The sequence below is a fragment of the Leptidea sinapis genome, chromosome 42, assembly GCF_905404315.1.
Source record: "Leptidea sinapis chromosome 42, ilLepSina1.1, whole genome shotgun sequence".
NCBI lineage: Eukaryota > Metazoa > Arthropoda > Insecta > Lepidoptera > Pieridae > Leptidea > Leptidea sinapis.
This window is the reverse complement of record NC_066306.1, coordinates 898,659-925,759: the sequence shown is the minus strand read 5'-3', so window position 1 is coordinate 925,759 and position 27,101 is coordinate 898,659. Positions and strand designations below refer to the sequence as shown.

Below are 27,101 nucleotides of genomic sequence, written 5' to 3'. Positions count from 1 at the left end.
TTTGTGTTTTAAGTTTTATTTGTGTGTTCTGGGCATGTGTTAGATTGATTATGAGTTACATTTTTGTTGCAATTACATAATTGATTCGCCTGAAAGGATTCATTGGTCAACAGGTCCACACATGGCATAAACAAATACCACTGTTAATTAACTTGCTAAATTGCTCTAAAGCATTTAAGACCTTATTATTACCGCTACATAAAATCAAAATGGCTAAAGTGAACACTAGATGGGTGTTCAATGTTGAATCCTGGATACCAACCAAGGACCAACTGTTAGCTATTTCTGGTTTTATTCAACCCATTGAGAAGGATAGGATATCCAAATATGTTTTCATGAAAGATGCAAAAAGTACTTTAATTGGAAGGCTCATGATGAGAAAATATCTAAGTACAGTGACAACTATTCCTTATGAATGTATTGAGTTGGGGAGGCATGAACATGGAAAACCATATTTGGCTGGTTGTGGAGACACATCAGTAAGCTTCAATATATCACACCAAGGAGACTTTGTTGTGTGTGCTGGCAATACTGAACATAACATTGGAATTGATATAATGAAAATAGAGCCCCCAGCTAATAAAGATATTCCAGAATTCTTCCGGATTATGAGACGCCAACTCTCTGATGAAGAATGGAAGCGAGTTGAAAGTTATAAAACTGATGCAGAGAAAATTGCTTGTTTCTATAGATTCTGGTGCCTTAAAGAGAGTTATGTCAAAAATATTGGTTTGGGATTAAATATACCTTTTGATGAGATGACCTTTCACATTAAAGAGGAATTAAAAGTTGGTGAATTTGTCAGAAGCAGTCATCTTGTAGCTAATGGTGCATTGAAGCATGAATATGTGTTTGAAGAGAGTTTATTAAATGAATCTTACATGGTTGCAGTTGCTCTGAATACTCCTAATAAGGAATATGAAATAGAAGGCTACCAGACTTTGAACATTGAGGATTTGATCAGGGATGCCAAACCATTTGTTAAGGAAGAGCCTGCATTTGCATACAATTTTTTAAAGAAGGAAGCAAAACCCTTCTAAGAGTAGCTCAGTGATTTTGACAACTTGCCTTCCACTGACTAATTAATAGTGTTTTACTGGTTGTGGTGAAATTAGGCTTTTAATGATGCACTGTGAAAACTCGGTGTAGGAATTAATAATAAAATTATATGATTCATATATGTTTTTCTTTAAAATTAACCTTCTCCAAATATCTACTAACCTTATAGTGCTAGTGGATAAAAACTAAATTTGCTTATTAAACAACTAAGGTGTGAACGCGTGGACAGCATCAGAAAATGATTTTGATCAACAACTCATCATTGATCTGGGTTCTGTGAAAAATGTGACAAGAGTGGCGACACAGGGCAGAGCTCATTCACAAGAATTTGTGCAAGAGTATCATATAAGTTATGGTAGCAATGGACTTGATTATGTCCAGTATAAAGCGGCTGGTGGAGAAGTTAAGGTAATTATGGCTAGAATGAGAATATTGTGTCTTGGTGTGTTGGATGCAGAATGGGCTGTATGAGTTTGCATGATTCTTGCTTCTTATGTTGTGTTTAGTTTTTGGTTGGTAGTAATCACATGATTCTTAGATTAATTATTGCATATTCGCTATATATTTAACTATGTGGTGAAGGCTAACATATCTAACTTTTTCTACTAAATCAATTTTTGGAAACATAATGTAATACTGAGGGTCATACTGAAGTTTTTGAATTTGATAAATAAGGCTAAATATAATAATTGGTATACATATATTATTATCTACAGAATCATACATATTTTAAAGTTCATTTTTAAAGTATTCAAATGTGTGTAATTGTATCAGAATTTTTACATACGACTGCGTATTTTTTTTTTGCTATTTATATAACCTATGTGTTGTGAGGTTGGCAGAGTAATGTTTTCAGGGGGACTTAAACCTATACATAGTTACTCACCACGCTTGGCACTACAAGCTTTACTTCTTCGTTAGCATTACTTCTTTGCATCGTACCTTGGGTGCAGGTTTTGTTTCCGTTTATATGCCCCCAGTGCCTGTGCCGTTACAGCCAATGTGATAGGACAGGGCATGGTTATTTTACCATACCAAGCTCTGTAATACCGATCTGTGGCTGGTCACAGCCATGGTTTGATCTGTCAATTACAGTTGACTGCAAAAAACAGTCTTCTCGAAACTGGGTTGCGTGGATGGCCACGAAGGATCTGAACTGCGAAGATCTAAGGGGAGACTCATCTTTGCCTCACGATTTAAGCAGAAAATTTCCCGTTAAAGTACCCGTCTGTAACATGAATTTTTTGGGCGTTGTTGAAAGCTGATCTAGGTGACTCCAGTCAGCCATCCATATCGCCGCTGTGAATCAGGAATGACACCAGGAATGAAACGGGCGAGCCGTTTGGCAAAACAAAATTCGATCTTCTGGACTCTCTTTTTGCCTCCAACTCGACTCTCAATGACGCTGGAAAGACACTGCCAGTCAGAGCTCTATGCCGGAAGTACAGTTCAAGCAGATGAGAATTGTTGGGTAAGCTTTGTTTTTCCTTGGACGTAACGAAGTCTAGAGGACAGGATGGTATTTCTTCTCTTTTCCTCAGAACATTGACGCCGGTGCTAACGATCCTTTGTCCTTCCGTTCCCAAAAAAAGGGGAGATCAGAACCGACTAACTGATTATTGCTATTACCTCCCTGCACTCCAAAATTATGGAAAGTATAACCGCCAGTTCTTGGGTATACCTAAAGAATCACCAGTTCATCAACGACCGACAGTACGGCTTGGCCTTGGTCGGTCGGCGGGCGAACTTCATATCTAACACAAATAGGCGTTGACTATCAAATCAGTCTTCTTAGTAGTTAGTCTTAGTCTGGATAAAGAAAAGCTTCAAGCGCCAATCTTGTAAATCGTCCTGAACTGCTGGAGAAAGAATCAACGATGTTCTTCAAAATGCTTCAATTTTCTTTACTTTCGTCAGCAAATTCCATTATCTTTTTCATACCCAGGTTTCGACACCAATCACAATATTGTAAACAGAAAATTGTATAACATAACGCTAAATAATACAAATGCGAATATCGCAAGAAAAGAAGCATGTTTTCGCAAAGTTTTCGATGTAGCCAGCTCGAGAAACTTCTAGTATACCCAATGTATTTCATGCATAACATAAAAGCCATTTAATCTTTATATATTCGTTAAATAGGTCGGGGAAAAAGTTTTTTCGCACTTTATATTATGACTATAAACTCAAGGCCATTTATTTTTTCAAAGTTCATTTACATTTTACTGCAGAATATTTTTGTGGCATTTTGTTCGAAGATTTTTTACCGTCTCGTATGTTTGTCTTGATCTGTTGCTTTCCAAATTGCTTTGGATTTTTGATCCAAGCGCGACGAGAAGTTTTGGCAGTTTCTCTTGAATTTAACCTGACACTGCGTAAAAAAATCTTAAGAGACTGAAACATGTGGAAATCAGAAGGTATAAGGTCAAGACAAATTTGCTGAATGGCTAAAAATGTTTGTAGTCTAGCTAACGCTATTCCTAAAATTCCGCTATCGTGAAATTCCGTCCGTTTTGTGCTACTCTTACTGACTTACTGCAATAGGTTCATATTCATAATTTCATAAGTATTCATAATTTTTTTTTCAAACCCAGTCAGGCAGTAAAGTAAAATAGACTATTACAACTTTATACATACCATATGCGAATACTTTCTTCCTGACTTAACTATAATATAAATTAAAATTAAATGCTCTTAATTGATATTATAATTTTTCGTGTTAGTCCAAGTAAATTTAAATGGATAATGTTATGTATATATTTTCAATACCCAAAATTTCTTTTTTAATTTATGTGTTAAATCCCTCGCGCGTTGGATCAACGTCAGAACTGTCATATTAATTGGTATTCGCTAGCGGTACTTTTGATTAGTGATTTTTAAAGTGGTGCATGTGCTTCACGTCACTAAGATGGTGGTCTGTCCCATTCTTAACGCGCTGGGATTTCACAGTATTAGTCATAAAACCTTAATTACTGATAATAAAATCTTATAATGGAAATGCAGTATATTGGTTTTCTACAAGGTTATTTTTTATTTGTATCAAGAAATAACATAGCTATTATTATAGTTCCAAATAGGTTGGTATAGCTATTTCGTATGTATGTAAATAATAATGTAGATTTAAGTACTAATATATTAACTGGTTACTAACAATTGGAACGGTGAAGGAACCTCAGCATGGACTGCGAAGGAGAGCTCATACTACCAGCACTTGACAGCTAACTTGCACTCTCGGCGGGAGGTGCGTGCCGTCGCCACCAGGGGGCGCTTCGCTACCGAGGAATATGTCTCGGAGTACATGATACAGTATTCCGATAACGGGGAGAACTGGCGCGATGTCACCGATAAGGACGGTTTCGTTAAGGTTGTACAGCGTATTGATTGTGTTTGAATGCGGGATGAAAAAGTTCGTCACGATAAGGTTTTGAAAATAATGATTCATGTTGAAATTTTGTTTTGTGAAACATTAATAAACACAAACATAGTGTTTATTAATAAATTATTAAATACCTACATCGAGATAAGTACATTTCGATACAAGGTTATTGGCCTAAGCCGAAGGCGCGAATCAGTAATAGGGACGAGTGGAAATCTCAGTATTAAAACGTCGTTGCGAAAAAAAAACAAATGACATAAAAAACCAGTAAGATCCTTGGAAAAGTTTAATGCACCTTAACCCAACGGAATCCTTAAACGTGATTTTAGATCCCTTCAAAACGTTAGATTAATTTTGAATTAACCCTTATCAAGGACCGATAGCAATGAATATAATATTGTGTTCGATTATCCTTATCAGGATAGATCCTATAGATAGGACTGGCGATTTTTCTGCCCCATGCTCTTTGTGCCTAAGTCCAAAGTGCATGCTATGTGCACACAAAAAGTCGATTATTCTTTGCTATCAAATTATAATCGTTCTAAGACTACAAAAGCAAAAATAAAGACCGGCAACACATCTCTTCGCTCCTGATGTTTCGGATGTCCATGGTGGTTGGTTGTCTTACCACTTCCCATAATGTGAACCTCTTGCCCGTTGCCCCTTCTTATTAAAAAAAAAAAACAAAAACCTTAAAGACCGGTGCCGCTCCTTTTATTCTGCTAGTGGTGCAAGAGCCTAAGCTGAGGTTTGGTCCTATTGCAGTCGTATATAATAATATAGTCGTACCTACATTACATTGCTTTGAAACACAAACACAATTATTTTCTGTATCATATTCTGATTTGAAAGGTGCTAATCTATACTTCTATACTAATATTATAAAGAGGAAATATTTGATTGTTTGTTTGTTTGCATTGAATAAGCTCCGAAACTATTGAACTGATTTGAAAAATCTTTCACTGTTGGGAAGTTACACTATCCCCGGGTGACATATTTATTTTCAAAAAATTAGGAATTACTAAAACATCGCGTGCGCTGCAAAAACTATTGATGAGAGAATAAATTAATGTACTTACGAATTTGCAGAACACATTATTATAAACAAAAATTGTCGCAACAGCACAATTCAGAAGTGTTTTTTGTTATGTGTTCTATTTTAAAGATTTAAGTGAAATGTCGCTACTACGTGCTACGTGTCCTGCAGTGTGTACAACAGTAAAAAATAAAATGATTGACATGGGTGTTCCACGCGTAACACGCGTGCGAGTAAAAGATTGACGAACTTTTTCACCAGCGAACCAGACTTAATTACTTAGAAAATGGATAATATATGCACATGTGACTTAAGTAGATTTTGTTTTAAAATAATTTGCTTAACTAATGAGAGGTGATAGGGTGCAACTAACTTTGGTGAATTACTAACTCTACTTAAATGTATGTTATAATAATCCGCAAATGAATCACAGTGAAACGCAATCTAGCCGTCCTTCCTTTGCAAATACTACTGACTCTATCAGCATAGGTCTTGTGCAGACTCACAGATGGTAAAAGAACCAACTTATGGTCATGATGTTTAGCAGCATCATCACAACTGTGACAATATGCTCCCGTGGTGGTAACGCACATGGGACTGTTATTAATTTTAAAATATAATTTCCCTATTTTTGTGCTTGGCCCAGGGTCCTGTTATTTCAAGAAAGCCTTATTTGGAATATTTTCGTGTACAATAATATAAATTTAATTTCAAATTCGAAAATTACATTTCGTACCCTTTTGAGAATGGTTTAAATCGTCATTTTACATTACAGATGTTCATAGACATGTTGTTTCAGTAAAATTCTGTAATACTTGTAGTTCTAGAATTTGATGTGATGATTTTGTTATAGCAAAAGAGACGAGTAAGACTCTTAACTTGATGGTAAGTGATGGCCCTGCCCGCTACGTTTCGCTGCAGCTTCAGATTCTTGAAATGAGATTTTTAGACTCAATAGCCCAGGAGTTTCACCATCTCTCTATGGCCCTCTTGAAACCGAAACACAAATTGCGCTTACACATAGTAATGTGTAGCAACAATCAGTAGCTGGGCCTCAGAAAATGGCTCCATTGGTCCTGCGAGATCCTGTATAAAGGAGCCTCGCACTAGTAATTGTCAAGACAATATAGTTAAGGGTAGATTTATAATGCAAGCTATTGTTTGCTAGGTGTTTCAAGGCCGATACGACATGAGTGCCTTCAAAAAAAGCGCGTACATTTTTCTGAAACGCTCCTATGAATCCTCTAGGGTTTTTGATAATCCATACGTTCATCCAATCATCCTCCTCCATAAAAAATGTGTGGATGGATGCTTTAGAAATCTGCTATTAGCAATTTTCTTTATAATAATTTATTGGATCTAACAAGGCTTTTTGCGTGATGTGTAGATGTTCAACGGCAACCATGATGGTAATACGGTGGTGAAGAATGAATTCGAGGTTCCCATCATAGCGCAGTACATCCGCATCAACCCCATGCGCTGGCGAGACAAGATCTCCATGAGAGTGGAACTCTATGGCTGTGATTATGGTGAGTTGATATGTTTTTTTTATGACAATAAGGGATGAGATGCTCGTATCGGACGTTCACTGTAAAATTATGAGTGGCACCACAATTGCGCTCGTCACCTTAAGACATAAAACGTTAAGTCTCATTTGCCCAGTAATTTCAATAGCTACGTCGCCCTTCAGATCGAAACACAATAATGCTTACACACTACTGCTTCACGGCAGAAATAGGTGCCGATGTTGTACCTATAATCTAGATATAGATTAATGTGCAAAGGCGCCTCCCACTGGTAAAAACCGTAGGGTCGAAGATAATATTTGTAACATTATATCACGAAACCCCAGGTTATAAGGTTTATTTAATTTTGCCTTATCAAAGATGACAGTTTTAATATTTGTGTATTCTACTGTTGTTTGTTTTAGACGTATAATATCTCCAAAATTTTATAATCTCTCATTCTATTTGTGCATGCATTCAAATATTTTTGTAGGGTGAAAAGATGTGTGTAAGATTTTTTCCTAGTTTTCGTCTATTTCCAAAATCGGTAGAAGGGTATCTGTATAAGAATTTGTGGACTTAACTAACAAATTTTTTATTATTACCATACTCTGGTCTTGCAGCTGATTTCTTCTGTTTTGATGATTTTTATGATTTCCGTCTGCTTTGAAATTTAATTTAATTTGATAGCCGCAGAGGTAGGTTCAATGTGTAGCAGGCACGCGAAAACTCTTGATATCTACACTTTACAAAGAAATTTAAGCTCTTGCTTGTGCAAACACTCATGTGTTTGGCACATGTAAATGGTAAAACAGATCGAACAATTTAAACAAAACTTCGGAAACTATTGAAATGAAATGAAATTTATTTGCAAGAAACATTGTACTTAAGATGTTAACATAATATTATTGTCCAATATGTTTCGTCAATTGATATGCAAAATATTATGTTATAAAATTGTCTAAATACCAACACACTATTGTTATACTGAAACATGTCGGATTTCACAGTGCTATTATTAATATTTGTAAAATTAAAAATATTATAAAATAAGACGTAAATAATTTAATAATTCATTTAGTACCTATGTATAATGTTACCAAATTATCAAATAGACTAATTCACAATAATAATTCAATTTTGTATTTAAAAATTCATTTATACTATAGAATTACTTATTGAGAGTGCATACCTACTCAACTCGGCTATCTAACAAAAACAAGCTAGTGGTACCTAAAATATGTAATTATTACGGTAGGTATGCGTAGCATGCAATGGGTAATACCTACATTAATAAATGAATTAACTACCCATATAGCGTCACAATTGTCGAATTGTAAAACAAAAAATCAGGTGAAAAACTTATTGCGAAAGTTCTACGTAGCACAATGTCCATAATAAATAGACTTAAGAAATACTGGTAGGGACTTTTAAATTGTCACACACAAAAACATAATATTGATTTGATAATTTGCGAAACACGAGAATTACTGCCGACATCGCTTTGTAATGTTGTATCAGAAATAAATGGTTTAAAAAAAAATATATTAATCACAGATGCAGTCTTCTTTTAAAACCTTGAAAGGTAAATCTTTCAATTCATGCATGCTGTAAAAATTTCTACTAAAAAATGCAGTTCTACAGAAGGGAATTATGAGTCTATTCTGATACCAAGGTATCGTATATGTTTAAAACCTTAAAAATAGCAAACATTTCGCAAGCATATTTCATTTTGTTGTTTCTTCCAGTCGCCGACACATTGTTCTTCAACGGCAGCTCCCTCGTGAAAGTGGACCTGCTCCGCGACCCCGTGTCGGCCTCTCGAGAGATGATCCGCTTCAGGTTTAAGACGAGTGTGGCTTCCGGGGCTCTCATGTACTCGCGCGGCACGCAGGGAGACTACATCGCGCTGCAACTCAGAGACAACCGACTCGTGCTCAACATGGATCTGGGTAGGAATTTAACCACGAATTTATGAGTAATACCGTCATTGACGACCCATACAGCCGTATGGTTAGTGACCCTGAATACTAAGCTAGAGGTCCCGGGTTCGAATCCCGGTAGGTGTAATCATTTATATGATGAATATGACTGTTTGTTTCCGAGTCATGGATGTTTATGTGTATGTGTGTTTAAGTAAGTATATTGTATTAAATTTATTGATGCCTTTGTACCCATAGTAAAGGCTATGCCTAGTTTGGGGCAAATATGATATAATAAATAGTGTGTAATATATTTAAATTACGTGACACGTTGTTTGTCCGCGAGGGACTCCTAATAATGAACGGATTTAAATGGAGATTACTTCATGTAGTGCAGTTTAGTCCAACTTGAGAGATAGGATACTTTTTATTTCGATTTGGGACCCATAATTATTTTTATTTCCAATATTTGTTTTGTATGGACATATTTTCTGTGAGAGAATTTATTGACGCACGGTTTGACAGTTCTGCTGTGAAACAATTTCATTACAGTTAACAACAGGGAGTAATGACGTTTTATACATAATATAGAACGTCATTGACAGGGAGCATATTTTTACAAAATATTTCTTTGTGTTATGAAATTGACAAATTCATAAAAAAACAGTATCACATTTATTATGCACAGAACAACGTCTGTCGGGTCAGCTAGTATAATATGATATATTGCCTACTTAGGCATCTATTTATTGAAGCCTTAGCTTATTGAAAGTATTTTAGTACGCTGGAAAATGAAATTTTGTTACCCCACTCGGCCATAGATATTCTACTATTATTCGAAAATTGGGAGCTTTCATGAGTGTAATTTCTTCTAAGATTCATCGTCAATCAATTTGAAACGTGTTTCGCCCCTACACGAGGCATCCTCAGGAGATGTTGACTCGCCAAATTCTGAGTGAGTCTCATGCCAGAATTTGGCGAGTCAACGTATCACACTGAAGAAGGCACTTGGATAGTTATGAATTTCCGCAAAATAACGCTTACTTCAATAAATTTTAGTCTACCATTAGTTTAAACTCATAGGCACCGGTATCATACTGCATCAATATTACTTATAAAATAAAACACATATTAAGATTGTATTTCTATGTGTGTTTTGTTTTTTATTACATTTTTCATACAAAAATATGAGTAAACAGAATGAATGACCATTGCTTTTTAGGTCATGCCATAGATAATAACAATCAAACTTGCTTTTTTATGCTATATCTCTGAATCATATCAAGACATATCAAAATTTATGAACTTTACGTCACCCGAACGGTTGGCTCGCTGGAAGAGCGCTCGCACGGAACGCGAGAGGGCGTGCGTTCGAGTCCCGCATCGTTCATAAATTGTGTTTTCAAATTTTAATTTGTGTAATTAATCCCAGAAATGAGGGTTATCACTTTAAAACAAAATATCTTTAATTTAAAATTTTTTATTTTAAAAGAAAACGTACAGCCTAAATTAAAGAAATTAGTCATTAAATACAGAGGAAGAATATAAGCTAATTACAAGTTTCCACATGTAGAATTTACATATGAAAAAGAAAAAAAACACTCAAGTGAAAGAAAAGTAATAAGGAATACAGGGGAAAAAATTGCAAAGAATAAATAAATACAAATGCTAAACAATGAGCGATAAAAACAAATTGTTTATATGTCCCAATGTTGCTATACATAGGCGGATGAATTTAGTTTATAGCTGTCCTGCTGCGTGGCTCACTAATACCTGGTGTTTCCATGGTCATAGGTTCCGGAACGTCCACGTCCCTATCGGTGGGCAGTCTCCTGGACGACAATGTGTGGCACGACGTGGTGGTCTCCCGCAACCGGCGCGACCTGATCTTCTCCGTGGACCGGGTCGTGGTGCAGGGCCGCATCCGCGGGGAGTTCTCGCGGCTCAACCTGAACAGAGCTGTGAGTACTACCGTATCATTACGTATGCGTCGTAACTCTCTTTAGTGAGGCTATGGTCTCCTATTTTATGCCGTATGCGGCGTCTGGCGTTAGCGTCAACGTTCAATTCCGTGGCTTCCAACGACTGGACGCAACGCACAGCATCGTCGGTCAATACGTCTGGCGTGACGCAGGTAGTTCAGTGGCTACCAGGGGTGGGACAGACGCCTTAAAGTGACGTTTTCAGACGACTGTAGTGCCATCTGTTAGTTGGCCCGAAAATGAAAGCTTTGTCAGCTGTCACTCGCTTTGAAACCTCTCAACTTTTCTTTATTTGTGTCACTGCCCACTGGTCTAAAAATGGCGGCTACTTCTAGCGTTAGCGCATGTATGTAGCTTTCGTGTTTCATTTTGCATAATTACACTAATCTATCCTTTGTGTTCTATGTTATGGCAAAATTAAATAACTAACTCTGCGCGCAATTTCAACATGGTAAAAATTGCAATACCTACATTAATAAGTAGAGTTAGTTACTTAATTGCGTCACAACATTAAAAATGAATTTTAAAATTTCGAGCTTATATATAGTTATTTTCGGGGCCAATCTCCAGATTGCGCTAGTTTTAAAATAGACAGCTCATAATGCGTCGAGAGGGATCTCTTTTCCCTATATATAATTATACTCGTGTGTAGTGTTTTTATTTGATGCTTATAAATATTGTTTTTATGAGTCATTTTTAACATACACTGCATTATAAGATTTTACTGATTCAATCAACAACTCGTCTTTTCCTTTATCAAACCTCATCATTTTATCTGACGCGAGCGACGACCTTCACTGGTTGTGCAATGGTTCGAAATGACTAGAGACGCGGCGCACGGTGTTCGGATGCCGCGTACGGCGTCAACACGCCAGCATCAACTTGTGAAAGAGACCACTGCAGTACATTTATATAATGAGCATTGTGACGCAGAGTAAGGCGTAAAGAGACGTCGCACACGACGTAAAATAGGAGACCATAGCCTGAGCAAAACGAAATAATGGAACGAACTTGTTTTCCTGGTATGTCCAGGTATGACTTATTCCAATCCTAAACACTAGCAATGCTCACTGGATTTTCGTCTTTTCGTAGTATTATTTCTACCCAATAATTTTCGTTTCTTGCTTTAAAAGTATTAAGATCAGTTGTTTATTTGTTCGATGGTCTCCTATCTCTCTGGTTACCTGTAGGCCATACTGGGCTACAAGGCGCAAGAAAGTTAGGCGCGAGACTTTTCTATTAGGTTAAAGGAAGTTGGATTGACCTTTTTTTTTTAAATTCTGTCCACAGTTCTACATCGGAGGAGTGCCAAACTTCCAGGAAGGTCTGGTAGTCACTCAGAACTTCACAGGGTGTGTGGAGAACATGTACTTGAATGCGACCAATGTGATCTCGAAGCTGAAGGAGGGCTATGATACCGGGGAACCCTTCAAGTATCAGAAAGTCAACACACTGTATACCTGTCCCGTATGTACTATGTCCAGCTGCTATGCATAACATTTTAGTACCGAAGAAAAATTATATCATAGCTGTTTAAAGATTAAAAAAATTTTAGCTGGCCAGCTATTTTCACACTGACTTACGGCTACATTGCTATCACTGTTGAATGACAGAATCTTATATATGCATAGTTATGTCCAATATAGTTTGTTATTAGTAATAGTCAAATGCTATCTGTCGATAGGTTATTGAAATGTAAGTAAGCGTAAAAGGATAGATTTGTCTACCACTAGTAAGTTAAACTAAGGATAGATCGGTTATTGAAAACAACAGTAAGGCAATGTACTATCGACAGAATTTAATCGTGTCCCACCTTAATGTCATTTCTAACAGTCAAAGTAAACAAGTAGGTCGAAATTAGCTTGAACATACATTTCCTAATAACTTATCGTTTTATTAGACACTGACACCAATTGTCATACAATCAATTTTACCAGTGGGAGGCTCCTTTGCACAGGATGCCGGCTAGATGATGCAGTAGCTAGTGAAATTACTGGGCAAATGAGACTTAACTTCTTATGTCTCAAGGTGACGAGCACAATTGTAGTGCCGTTCAGAATTTTTGGGTTTTTTCAAGAATCCTGAGCGGCACTGCATTGTAATGGGTCTCGTCCCTAATTATCATACAAAATAGATTTTTCTTGCAAATGTAAGCCTGTTTTTATCATTTAAAAAAAATTATAACCATATGAGTCATGAATCAATTTTGTTAATGGCAAAAGAATCGGTTCTGAATATTTAACAGTACTAAAGACTGGTAAAGCTGCTTCAAGAGATATTTCAGCATATTAAGAACTTTACGCATCAGTAAGATAATGTAAATGTGTATATATATAATAAATTGCCCAATGAATTGAAAGATTTACCGTTCAAAGTTTTTAAAAGAAGACTGCATCAGTGGTTAACAAATAAGTGCTTCTATAGTTTAAATGAATTTTTCAATACAAAATGAATTAGTCTATTTGATAATAATATATGTAAATTAATATACTTTTATGACATTGAATTTGTTAATATTATACATAGGTACTAAATGAATTATTAAGTTATTTACGTCTCATATTATAATATTATATAAGTATTAAAATTTCATTTTATAAATATTATTGATATCATTGTGAAATCCGACATGTTTCAATATAACAGTACGATTAGTGTTTAGACAATTTTGTAACATATTTTGCATGTCAATTGACGAAACATATTGGATTATCCATTATATTGTTAACACCTTAAGTACAATGTTTCCTGCAAATAAATTTCATTTCATTTCATTTCATTTCATTTCATTTCATTTCATTTCATTTCATTTCATTAAAATAAATATATGAAGATCGAAAAGATTGCACATGTTGCTGTTTGAATAATAATTATGAAACATTTTCATAATATGTATTAATTTAAAAGTTTTTATAATATGTATTAATTTAAATAATTTGTTATTTTTTAAAGTGATTCCACTCCTCGGATTAATAAACAATTAAATTTGAAAACAAAATTTATGAACGATGCGTTTTGATTTGAAAGTGCGATATCTCGTGTTAATTTCCTAATATGCAAATATTGGGGTTGAGCAGGTTATCAACTGTAAATTAGATCCTATAGATGAAGCCACAACTTAACAATTGAATAACACATATCAATATTTATGAACGATACGTCATTTGGATGGCTCAGTGGAAAGAGCGCATGCACGGAACCCGCAATGCGTTTGAGTCCCCCATCGTTCATAAATTTTGTTTTCAAATTTATTTTATTTATTTATTTTATTACTTAGTTTATATGATTATTTTATGTGTACATGTGGTATGTGGATGATAGTTTAATCATAACATATTTTTTTTGGAGACATATTTATTGTCTCTATGTTTTCTGCAAAAAATTACGGTGTTATTACGAAAAAAAATTTAACAAGGCTTCTAGACACGTGTTTTGTTAAACAGTGTCTAAGGGCCCGGCCAGAACACTGCGTTGTGGCATCGCATCGTTAAAATCTACGACTGTGCTGTTGAAGTGCTTGGTCTTATTTCCTCACCGTCAAGACTTGAAGTTGTTTTATGTTGAGAATTGTTTTTCAAAAACGTTGGTCGTATAGATGATATTTTTTAATCTTTCTGGCCCCAGCCCCGGATATACATTGTGCGTTCAATTTTTTTTCGCACAATACGACGCCGCAACGCAGTGTTGTGGCCTGGCCCTAACTATTTGAGCGACGTCTAAAGATCGACGCTAACGGATTTGTAATAAAAGAATATTTTATAAAACAAGTGTTCAACTTTTTTTTACTAACACTGATAAAGTTTACTTAGTTGTTAGCAGAATGATTTTCTAATAATAAATTGTGTATGTTCGCAGGAGCCACCGGTGGTGCCCGTGACCTTCCTGAAGGAGAGCTCGTATGCCAAGCTGCGAGGCTACTCCGGGGGCACCTCTCTCAACGTCTCACTGGAGTTCCGCACCTACGAGCAGCACGGCCTCCTGATCTATCACAAGTTCAAGACCGACGGCTATGTTAAGGTGGGCGTCAATATAAACTTAATCAGCAATGTGTTATTTATTATTGACAGCACTAGCTGGTATTGGTTTCAACACCAGTTTCAAAACCGTGACAAAACACATGTAGGTAACAATTTTTTGTACAAAATGAATAAATATAAAAAAACATCATCGAAAACCAAACTACACTCATAAAAAAATTGATAATAAATATTGCAGCGGCCATCTTAGTTTCACATTGTGAATTATGTTCTCGAATTTATTATAATCGATTTCCCTACCAATTTATAATAATAATGTAACAATAAATCATTCTTATATACTATACTACTTTGTAGTTAAAAAAACAAAAACCGGAGTGTTTAAGGAGCCTAGTTCAAAAAGCCGTATAATACGCTGACATTTTTAAAAAGATCGCGGAAACAAATAACGTGACACTCGTATCGTCTTGACGTGTGTCGTTTCGAACGTTTGTAGGTAGTTTCCGTACATATGTCTACTGTGCTTGTTGTAGGTGTATCTGGAGGAGGGTAAAGTGAAGGTGGAGTTATTCACGGAGGGCTCGCCCAAGGTGCGCCTGGACAACTATGCGGAGCAGTACAACGACGGACGCTGGCACGTGCTGATGCTGACCATGGCACCTGACACGCTCACGCTATCTCTGGACTTCCGCCCCGTGCGGACCACCAAGAAGCTGCGGTTCTTTACTGGAGCCAGCTACTACATAGCTGGTGAGGTCCTTTTATTATATTTTTTTTTGAAAATAAGGGACGAGGCGAGCAGGACGTTCAGCTGATAGTAATTGATGCGTACTGCCCATTACAATGCAATGCTGCTCAGGATTCTTGAAAAACTCAATAATTCTGAGCGGCACTACAATTGCACTCGTCACCTTGAGATATAAGATTCTCATTTGCCCAGTAATTTCACTAGCTACGGCGCCCTTCAGACCGAAACACAGTAATGTTTACGCATTACTGCTTCACGGCAGAAATAGGCGCCGTTGTGGTACCCATAATCTAGCCGGCTTCCTGTGCAAAGGAGCCTCCCACTGGTAGCAATTTACTTGGGTTTACAAATATTTTATTTAAGCCACATTGCATAATAATTATTATTTTTAACGTGGTAATATAGTAATATACTCCGCCTATCATTCTATTCCCGTGACAGCTGGGTCTCGTGATTGGACTAAGAATACGTCAGTTGCGATGACTGTTCTCAAACTATTTTCGAGTGATACAACGCTATAGACTTGCTATAAATGTAAGCGATACGACAACAGCAATAAAGTAGCGAGCTGTCAGTTGACATATGTTATATCGTGATGTAGTTTAAGCCATCGTGAAAAGCACTAACTTCTACTATTTACCACTGGACTGGCGGCTGTCAACGTGCTTTTGTGCCTGTTTGATATTCCCCATTTTGGCGCTGTTGGCAATAGCGAGAGTCTGCGGTATTAAAACTAGCAATGACAACCGCAGCTAAAAAATCATCAATAGGAAACTATTTACAAAAAAAAATGGGTACTTTATTAAGTTGATTCCTGAAGTATAAATAAAACGGAAAAGACCGAAATTAATTCAAAATGCAAAAATCCTCAAAGTATTTTACGTTTCTCTCGCAGCCATTTGTATTTTACGTCAAAATTTGTTCTCTGGACGCTCGCGAGTGGTGCTTTAAATAGGCACAAAAAATTTGGTCAGACAGGTCAGTGATGGGAAGAGAATACCAGGCAGACGGAGTATATTATAGTATGATTTTTAATGTATAAATCTATACATAAAATATCATCGTAATCTTCATCATAAAATCGTACGTATCATGTCTGTACATATATTACATATTTTTACAAAAGAACAGTTTTTACATGTTATGGTACTTATGTACCGTACCATGATCCTAAAAACATGTTATTAGAATTTTCCCTCAGAAATGGCTCAACGAATTTGATGGATTCAATTATGAATGTTTTTACTGACAAGCTTACACCCCGCAACATTGAGTTTTTATTACATTTCAATCGGTTAAGAAAATGAAACAACCTGTCCACTAACTGTAATTATAATGTTATGAAAATTATGAACATCACAATATTATTATTTCTGATCTATATTGGCTCAATCTTAAATTAAAAAATATGTTATTTTAAAACTTTTTTTTAAAATCCAATAAAGGCGGTAAGACTCCCCCGCGCGGGTTCGTGGGCTGTATGCGACGGATCGCGGTGGACGGCAACTACCGGCTGCCCACCGACTGGAAGCGGGACGAGTACTGCTGCCCCGACGAGGTGGTGTTTGACGCCTGCCACATGATCGACAGGTAGTGTCCAATGTGGGCCAATTAAATAAAACACGATTGATTTGATCTGTACTTGCTGATGTGTCATACACAGACTTGGCCTGTCCAAATTAGCATTAACCAAATGGTTTATACAGAATTAGTAGACATATATAGTAAACTAGCTGACCCAGAAAACGTTGTATTGCCGATATTGAAATCGCGATACAAAAGTACCTGTTGATCGTAGATGGGTGAAAATTTGAAGTTGTATGTATTTTTTAATCTAACCCATAATCAAACAAATTAAAATAAAATGTCAAAAAAATAAAAATTGAATTTGGCGTGGACCACCCCTAACATTTAGTGAGATGAAAAATAGATGTTGTCCGATTCTCAGACCTACCCAATATGCACTCAAAATTTCATGAGAATCGGTCAGGCCGTTTCGAAGGAGTTTAACTACAAACACAGCGACATGAGAATTTTATATATTAGATGAAAATACATCTAGCCATCAAAAACATAACTTGTAAATAAAAAAAGTCATGCGACTCGGTTCTTTTACCGTAAAATGTTGTGAGATCTGTCTTTCAATTTATTTAGTCCTTACAAAATGGTCCTTCTGTATTAAGTTATTACACAATTAAAATTATAACAGCTTTATAGTGTCCATAAAATATTGAAAATATTTTAAATTAATAGATTAATTTGGCCATCAAATGAAAAGGAGGGTATCTTTTTTTTGAAGTTATACTTCTTTAGGCGCGCTATGAAAAAATTATGAAAGTGAAATTTTAGCGCATCACTGTAACAATAAAGTAACAGAGTGAAGTTGGTTCCTAAAATTTTTTAACGTTTGCGAAATTCGTTATTTTTGTTTTGGTTTCTTCGTCCATTATTAGGATAGGCAAAGGGTTCAAGCCCGTAGAGCCGTATTCGTTATTTAATAATTAAGCCATCATTGCAAGATTTTTACAATATTGCTACGTAGAATAGCACGAGGAATAAATAATTTTAAGGATTTTTGCTTTGTTAGACCGAAGAAGTAAGTACACACACACACTTTTCTTTATTAAAACACGATGTATCTCACAAGTAATACATATTATATATAATTAGATTGTTTAGTGCGTTCCGTCATTCCATTTCTTATAACCATTGATAATTTCGGTTGGAATTATCAATAGTGACGGACGGGAAACTAAATCATTCAGCAACCACTTATGCTATACGTGATTCTCGAGGAATGTCATTAATTTAATTAAATTCGACTAAAATTATGAACATCCAATATTTTTAGTGATACTCGCAACATATTATATCAAAATCGATCTATTTGTGGTCCTGACTTCAAACTACCAAAGAGGTTTAAGAGTCTACTAATCTCGGCAATCTCTATGTAATACTAATAGACCCGGTTTCATGTTAGCACAGAGTTTTATTTTCACTGATTCCAACTTCGTATTTAAAATCATGTGATTATATTAATTTTTACGAAGGGCAATAAAAACAATGTAAATTAAGATTCAATGTTTCAATTGAAGGGGCTGATCAGTTTCAAGTATCAGTTAGTATAATAAATGGGCACATTTAAAGCTGTGTTGTTGCGCCTGAAATGATGCACTGCATTGCATACCATAGTTTTTGAACAATTTAAATATTGTGCTATCCTTCGGTATGACCAACCACGCTCGACATGCAGTTTCATGATAATTTTTCGTAGTGTGGCATCGCAACTTTTATTTTTGCCCATTTTTCTTCAAAATAGTTCTCACAACTTAAAATTAATAATCTTGATTGCCAAAACTATCACGAAACAATAGGAGAAGAAATAAAAAAATATTGAGATTAAGATTTTGAAATAGAACGTAATATCTCAGTGTCCCTAATTAAATGACCAGTCAGCATTTTTTGAACAAATAGCATTGTGATAATCTATCAGCTAATGTAAAGAGGTTTAATGTTTAGGAAGTTGTTATTGTTTGTACAATCGGGTACATAAATGACTAATTATACTTACATGTGAGGGATATGGCATCTTGTTTAGACTCGTTGGAAAATAAAAAAATAAATTCACAATTTGGTTTAATAAGAGAGTGTCCCTAATTAGTTGACCACGACTGTATATATAGTCCAGAGAAAAGTGTCAAAAGTCTATAGAAATTTATTGGCGATTGTCGAATAATTATATGTCTACAGTATAAAATTATTCCGCATAATTATAAATATATTTAATCATTACAATGTGTATTCAGATGTAACCCGAACCCCTGCGAGCATGGCGGCTTGTGCACGCAGACTGCGGATGAGTTTACGTGTGCGTGCACGGGCACTGGTTACGCGGGCGCTGTCTGTCACACATGTATGTGGCTTTTTGTTTACTATTGAGATGATTTATGGAAATATAATAAAAATGGAGTTAGATATCCGAGAGTTGTCAGCATTCTCACTTTTTTATGAGCATAAGGGACGAGACTTTAGCTGATGGTAATTGGTACGCCCTACCCATTACAATGCAGTGCCCCTCGGGATTCTTGAAAAACCCAAACATTCTGAGCGGCACTACAATTGCCCTCGTCATCTTGAGACATAAGATGTTAAGTCTCATTTGCCCAGTAATTTCACTAGCCGCGGCGCCCTTCAGACCGAAACATAGTAATGTTTTCACATTATTGATTCACGGCAGAATTGGGCGCCGTTGCAGTACCAATAATCTAGCCGGCTTCCTGTGCAAAGGAGTCTCCCACCGGTTAACTTGCAAACAATCAAAATTCACGTTTTCTTTTTCTGGCGAACATCGTGAATTAGGTTTTTTATAATACTGCTTTTTACTTACGAAGCTAAGGGAAATTTGTACAGATTAACGTTATTGCATTATAAGTTCTATATAATCTCAAATCGAATATAGTTTTTATGACACATTCAAGTTGTCACACCCGTTCCTCCCCGCAGCCATCCACCCGCTGTCGTGCCAGGCGTACGCCAACGCGGCGGGTCTGAGTCGCTCGGTGGACGTGCACATCGACGTGGACGGCTCCGGCCCGCTGTCGCCCTTCCCCGTCTCCTGCAGCGCGTACTGTGAGTACACAAACACGTCCTGTAAACACGTCTTAAAGTCACTTAAAGTCACTTGAACTTGAACACACACAAAAAATTCATTCAAATCGGTCCAGTCGTTTAGGAGGAGTTCACTGTCAACACACGTACAGAAGAATTATATATATAAAGATGATTCATGTCTTAGTATGCATGTTATATGAATTCAAATTCAAATATTTTTTTTCAAAATAGGATATGATAATTAATTTATTATTGAACGTCATTTATGTTATAGTAACCTTAAACACACAAAGGTTTATTAAAATTTTTATTACTATTCTTTTGAATTTCGTAAGAACATACAAAAAATTATAATGCTTACTCAGTAGTAAGTCCTTTTTTAACATTATGGTTATTGTAGCAAATTCACTTATATGCCTGTCTATATACATACCAGGGGCGTGCATATAAAAGAGGCAATCAGGCAATCAGGCAGTTAAAGTTAGTTAAGTTAGCATCGCGTGAACACTCGCTAAGCTTACACATACCCCCTGTTACCGTCCTTCCAACATACCGGCGGAATAACATATATTTTCAACCTTAGGTTCAAAATTTTTCTACAGCAATATGTCTGAGTGTGCAATTTGCAATGAAAAGTTTAATGATGAGATACAGTGTTCTCTTTGCCATAACCTACTATGCTTTGGGTGTGCTAACATATCGGAAACCACATGGAGGCGCTATGAATCAGAAAAAAGATCGCATTGGAAATGTGCAACATGTATGTTTTTTTTTTATGTTTGTTACCTCTAAACTTTGGACTGAGTGAACCCATTTTGATAATTATTTTTTTATTTGAAAGCTAGTTTTTCCCGTGTAGTCCATTACAATTTGGTCCAGATCTGACAGTGGCAATCATGAGAAAACCATACATCTTTAATTTGCTATATGTGCACGACAGTTTGCTGAGAGTTTGGTTAGGTTTCTGGGATCCACAACGTAACGGCACTCTTCAATTCTTAGGCGCAAATTAACAATACTAGGCCAAATCTTTTTTATGCTACCCGGATATTTTGGTCACCTACCATAACATCGTTATGATCAAGTAATTATGACATGACTTATTATTCCAAAAATGACAATATACGTTACTATAATTTTATTAATTAATTAGATTGTATAAAAATACGCAATTATTCTCATACTTTTTAGTGCATATTATATCTATTGTTTTGGGATAGTGTTTTTGAAGTCGGTTGTTTTTTTCTGCAAAAAGAAGTATCCATTAAAGTGTCCCTTACTATCTGCTTGTATCAAAACCAAAAGATCTTATGTGTCGTATCCTTAATTAGATTGCAAGATAAGAGCCATTGGACACAAAAATTATGTGTCAAAATTTTGTTTATCCCATAGTCTTCCATTATACTATAGCGTATACAGGATCAACTATCACACAACGCGGACTATCATCCACCACGCCGGTGCCCACCGAACCTGCTTCTCTTGAAACTATCATGAAGGAGCTCCGTGATATGAAGCGCCAGCTGCCCAGCGTGCTTGCGTTGAGAGAAGATATACGAACCATCAAAAAGGAACTGTCCGATCTTAATTACACGTGAGTGTACACGAGCCAAAAAGTAGACGACCTGAGTGGTAGAATAACGAGCGTTGAATCCAGAGACAGTAGTCTTGAAAAATTACAGGATACGGTAATCTGCCTTCAGAGTGAGTTGTCTAAGACGAAGCTAGCACTATCTGCGATGGAACAAAGATCGCGTCTTAATAATGTGGAAATCAAGGGTATCCCTATCAAAAAAGATGAACATTTATTCACAATCCTAGACAAAGTCAGCACGAAGATCAATCATGTTGTGCCAAGGGCTCAAATTAACTATATATCTAGGGTTCATATGCACAATTCAAAGGAAAAGCTGATAATCGTCAGCTTTTTAAACAGATATGTAAAAGAAGACTTCATCGCAGCGGCTAGGGCGGAAAAGGTGACGACCACGGATATTGGCTTCACAGGATCAACAAAGAAAATATATATTAATGACCACCTCAGTATGGATCTAAAGAAGCTTCTAACATTTGCCAAAAACGCTGCTCATGAGAAAAATTATAAATTTGTGTGGGTTAAACATAGTAAAATTCATGTGCGCCGTGATGAGACATCGAGAGTGTTTGTTATATACCATGAAAATAATTTAAACAAGATTGTTTAAAATGTGGACATCCCCATTACCTAAGTGTAACCTTTACCATTAATAATTTATTGGAATCGTTTGTGTATATTTCAGTATTGATAAGTTATAAATTGTTTTGCACCCCTGACTTGCTTATAACCGGTCACTATTACAACTTTGTTACTTTGTTCATTTCGATAACTAAAACGTACAATATGTTTGTCTCGCTTACCCTTATTAGTTTTGCCTATTATTGCCATCTTCATCGCATGTTCTGCTCACTGTTCTTACTTAGACTCAGTATTTAGAATCTACCCGCAATTTCTTAAAATTACGTATTTATCTAATAAATGCATGACTAAAACAATACCGCATACCTCTAAAATTATTATTAAAATGATTCGTATTATGTTTTTAAGTAATAGTATTGATAATGTCTTATAATATCTATAATTTAAGTATTTATTATCAGAACGTCCGTGGTCTAAGAACAAAAACTAATGAAGTTTATCGTAAAGTCTGTATGAATTCTTATGACGTAATTATATTTACTGAGAAGTGGTTAGAAGACAGCATATCTGACTCCGAGTTCCTGGATGATCGGTACCTAGTTTGGCGACGTGACCGCGATTATAGTTTGACGGGTCAAACATAGGGCGGTGGTGTTTTAATAGCTACACGTAAACATTTGCAAGGTTAGTTGCTGCCGCAATTTAACTCAACAGCAGAAGACCTTTGGATAAGTGTACGCATCAAACAAGCAAATACACGTAAGTGGATTGATTTGTATCTCTGTGTTATTTATTTGTGCGAGCAGAATAACGGCTTGTCATTTAGTAATCAATTGGCAAAATTCCTCACAAAATTAAATAATGCGTCATCAGTCAACCCTTCCGATGCTTTTTTGGTTATTGGTGATTTTAATTTAAGCGGTATTGTTTAGCAACCTACAGATACCAGTAGTTTTTATAGTACTTCATGAGTTCTTCGGATGAGTATTCGCTAACGGACGAAATGAGCGCATTATGCCTGCATCAGTTTAATGGCATACTTAACAAACAGAACAGATTATTAGATCTAGTTTTTTCGAACCAATTAATCTATGTATCTGAGTGCACCGATCCTCTTACACACATTGATACTCACCACCCTGCTTTGTTGATAAATGCAAAATCATACGTTACGTTATTAGATCACGCGCCGCGGCTCCGCTATATTTATGATAAAGTTGATTTTCAAAATATTAACAATAGAATCAGAGGTATTGACTGGGAAGGCGAGTTTTTATCTCGCCCTATTGACGAGTGTGTTACCTTCTTAAATGAAACGGTATATGCCCTTTAAAATCAGTATATACCAATAAAACGTGCACGGAACTATTCGTATCCAGTATGAGAAAAGTAAATACCATAAAAAAAATTAAGAACTACGGTAACAAATCGGATTATTTTACATATAATTTATTACGTAATAAAGTTAACCAATTAGAATCTATTTTCTATGAACAGTATATGAAATTAACTGAGGATTCAATTATAAAAAATCCAAAACATTTTTGGAGGTTTGTGAAAAGTAGGTCACAATCTCATTGTATGCCTAGGCTTATGACATCAATAATAATAGCTTAACAAGTGGAGAAACTATATGTTATGCGTTCTCAACATACTTTCAAACAACATTTCTTAACCCCACGACACATAACAATAGAAGCATATCCTCTTATTCTTCAGATAACGGTGACTTAACTCTTAGTTCTGATTCAAATATTAATTCTGATATTCAAAATATTGATATTAATGTGCATGAAATAAAATTATTACTTGATAGGCTAGATATAACTAAATCCCCAGGCCTTGATAACATTTCGTCATTTTTTCTTAGAAAATGCTCTTCCACTATTGTTCTTCCTATCTCCATGCTTTTCAGTAAATCACTTTCTACTGGCTCTGTACCTAAGTTATGGAAATCGGCATTTATTACACCAGTACATAAGAAAGGGTCTCGATCTGAAATTACGAATTATAGACCAATTTCAAAACTTTGCATCATTGCTAGTCTTTGAGAGGGTCATATATAAGCAATTGTATGCTAACTTAAAAAACACCTTTAGTCCCTTCCAACATGGATTTCTGAAAGGTAGATCTACTGTTTCTAACCTTTTACTTGTAGAGTACATCGACTATAGTAAGGCGTTTGATAAAATCGACCACAATACATTAATATGTAAGCTATCTCAGTCGGGAATACGAGGTGACTTGTTACGGTAGTTCTCGTCATACATAGATAATCGTTCACAAGCTGTTGTACTAAATAACTACATTTCTAACTGGGTTCCAGTTCCTAGTGGTGTTCCCCAGGGATCACTACTTGGTCCACTTCTTTTCATTATCTATGTAGGTGATATAGATTCCTGTTTTAAGTCTTCCAATTTACTTTCCTTCGCCGATGTTATGAAAATATTCTCTTCAATAACATCAATCTTCAACATGATTGCCCTTCAGGAGGATCTCAACCGCCTAGAGGAGTATTGTCTTACTAATAAACTAGAACTTAATACATCAAAATGTTCAGTTGTCACATATACCCGTGAACAGTGAATGATGTTAGTAGATTATTAGATATTGACATATTTGCTACAAGCATTTCCAAGGCAAAGCAGTACATAACCCTCAACTTTTTTATTTGAGTATTGTTTTTTGTTATCTGTTTAAAAGTATCTTTATTGTCATGAATTTTAGCCGAAAAATAGTGTTCACGTACATATTTTATATTACTTCTATTAGTGAAAACCTGTAATTGGCTATCTGTTACTATTTAAGTTTCTACAGAAATTGTATTAGCTGTTGGTTTTCCTTAAATAAATAAATAAATAAATAGTTTAATTTAGTTCCGTTATTTTTATTACCAAACTTCTATTGAACACCTACTCATAAAAATTTTTCCTTACGCTAGATACTAAATACCTACGGTTAGCAATATTTGTATAGTCCAAAGCTCAACTACGAGTAGTTAGATCCACAGTGCCTACCTTGCTAGAAAACCAATGCCCACCCCTGCATTATTAAGAATATTTTGATTGAGTAATGGTGATTGCAGCGGACGGGCGCATCGTGACGGAAGTGAACCACGCGTCGGAGAGCTCCGTAGTGGACGGGTACCAGGAGCCGGGCAGCTTCAGACAGGAGATCGTGTACGACGCGTCGCGCGCGCAGCTCGAGGCGCTCATCAACAGGTCGCACGCGTGCACGCAGCGGCTGCAGTACATGTGTCGCCACTCGCGGCTGCTCAACTCTCCCAGTGAGTACATTGGCAGATAACTTGCACCTCAGACAGGAGATCGTGTACGACGCGTCGTCCGCAGCTCGAGGCGCTCATCAACAGGTCGCACGCGTGCACGCAGCGGCTGCAGTACATGTGTCGCCACTCGCGGCTGCTCAACTCTCCCAGTGAGTACATTGGCAGATATCTTGCACCTCAGACAGGAGATCGTGTACGACGCGTCGCGCGCGCAGCTCGAGGCGCTCATCAACAGGTCGCACGCGTGCACGCAGCGGCTGCAGTACATGTGTCGCCACTCGCGGCTGCTCAACTCTCCCAGTGAGTACATTGGCAGATATCTTGCACCTCAGACAGGAGATCGTGTACGACGCGTCGCGCGCGCAGCTCGAGGCGCTCATCAACAGGTCGCACGCGTGCACGCAGCGGCTGCAGTACATGTGTCGCCACTCGCGGCTGCTCAACTCTCCCAGTGAGTACATTGGCAGATATCTTGCACCTCAGACAGGAGATCGTGTACGACGCGTCGCGCGCGCAGCTCGAGGCGCTCATCAACAGGTCGCACGCGTGCACGCAGCGGCTGCAGTACATGTGTCGCCACTCGCGGCTGCTCAACTCTCCCAGTGAGTACATTGGCAGATATCTTGCACCTCAGACAGGAGATCGTGTACGACGCGTCGCGCGCGCAGCTCGAGGCGCTCATCAACAGGTCGCACGCGTGCACGCAGCGGCTGCAGTACATGTGTCGCCACTCGCGGCTGCTCAACTCTCCCAGTGAGTACATTGGCAGATATCTTGCACCTCAGACAGGAGATCGTGTACGACGCGTCGCGCGCGCAGCTCGAGGCGCTCATCAACAGGTCGCACGCGTGCACGCAGCGGCTGCAGTACATGTGTCGCCACTCGCGGCTGCTCAACTCTCCCAGTGAGTACATTGGCAGATATCTTGCACCTCAGACAGGAGATCGTGTACGACGCGTCGCGCGCGCAGCTCGAGGCGCTCATCAACAGGTCGCACGCGTGCACGCAGCGGCTGCAGTACATGTGTCGCCACTCGCGGCTGCTCAACTCTCCCAGTGAGTACATTGGCAGATAACTTGCACCTCAGACAGGAGATCGTGTACGACGCGTCGTCCGCAGCTCGAGGCGCTCATCAACAGGTCGCACGCGTGCACGCAGCGGCTGCAGTACATGTGTCGCCACTCGCGGCTGCTCAACTCTCCCAGTGAGTACATTGGCAGATAACTTGCACCTCAGACAGGAGATCGTGTACGACGCGTCGTCCGCAGCTCGAGGCGCTCATCAACAGGTCGCACGCGTGCACGCAGCGGCTGCAGTACATGTGTCGCCACTCGCGGCTGCTCAACTCTCCCAGTGAGTACATTGGCAGATAACTTGCACCTCAGACAGGAGATCGTGTACGACGCGTAGCGTTAAAACGGTT

General features: G+C 37.3%; 1 protein-coding gene across 1 annotated transcript in view; it reads left to right on the top strand.

Moving 5' to 3' along the window:
* The window catches only part of LOC126976680 (neurexin-4), a 53,806-nt gene that overhangs the window by 895 nt on the left and 25,810 nt on the right, over positions 1-27,101 (top strand). The window contains exons 3-13 of the mRNA XM_050825156.1: positions 1,271-1,467; positions 6,859-7,000; positions 8,725-8,928; positions 10,693-10,859; positions 12,171-12,347; positions 14,736-14,897; positions 15,391-15,607; positions 17,051-17,195; positions 19,412-19,518; positions 20,109-20,234; positions 25,478-25,678. Coding sequence (XP_050681113.1) covers positions 1,271-1,467; positions 6,859-7,000; positions 8,725-8,928; positions 10,693-10,859; positions 12,171-12,347; positions 14,736-14,897; positions 15,391-15,607; positions 17,051-17,195; positions 19,412-19,518; positions 20,109-20,234; positions 25,478-25,678 — 1,845 coding nt within the window. The remainder of the gene's footprint in view (positions 1-1,270; positions 1,468-6,858; positions 7,001-8,724; positions 8,929-10,692; positions 10,860-12,170; positions 12,348-14,735; positions 14,898-15,390; positions 15,608-17,050; positions 17,196-19,411; positions 19,519-20,108; positions 20,235-25,477; positions 25,679-27,101) is intronic.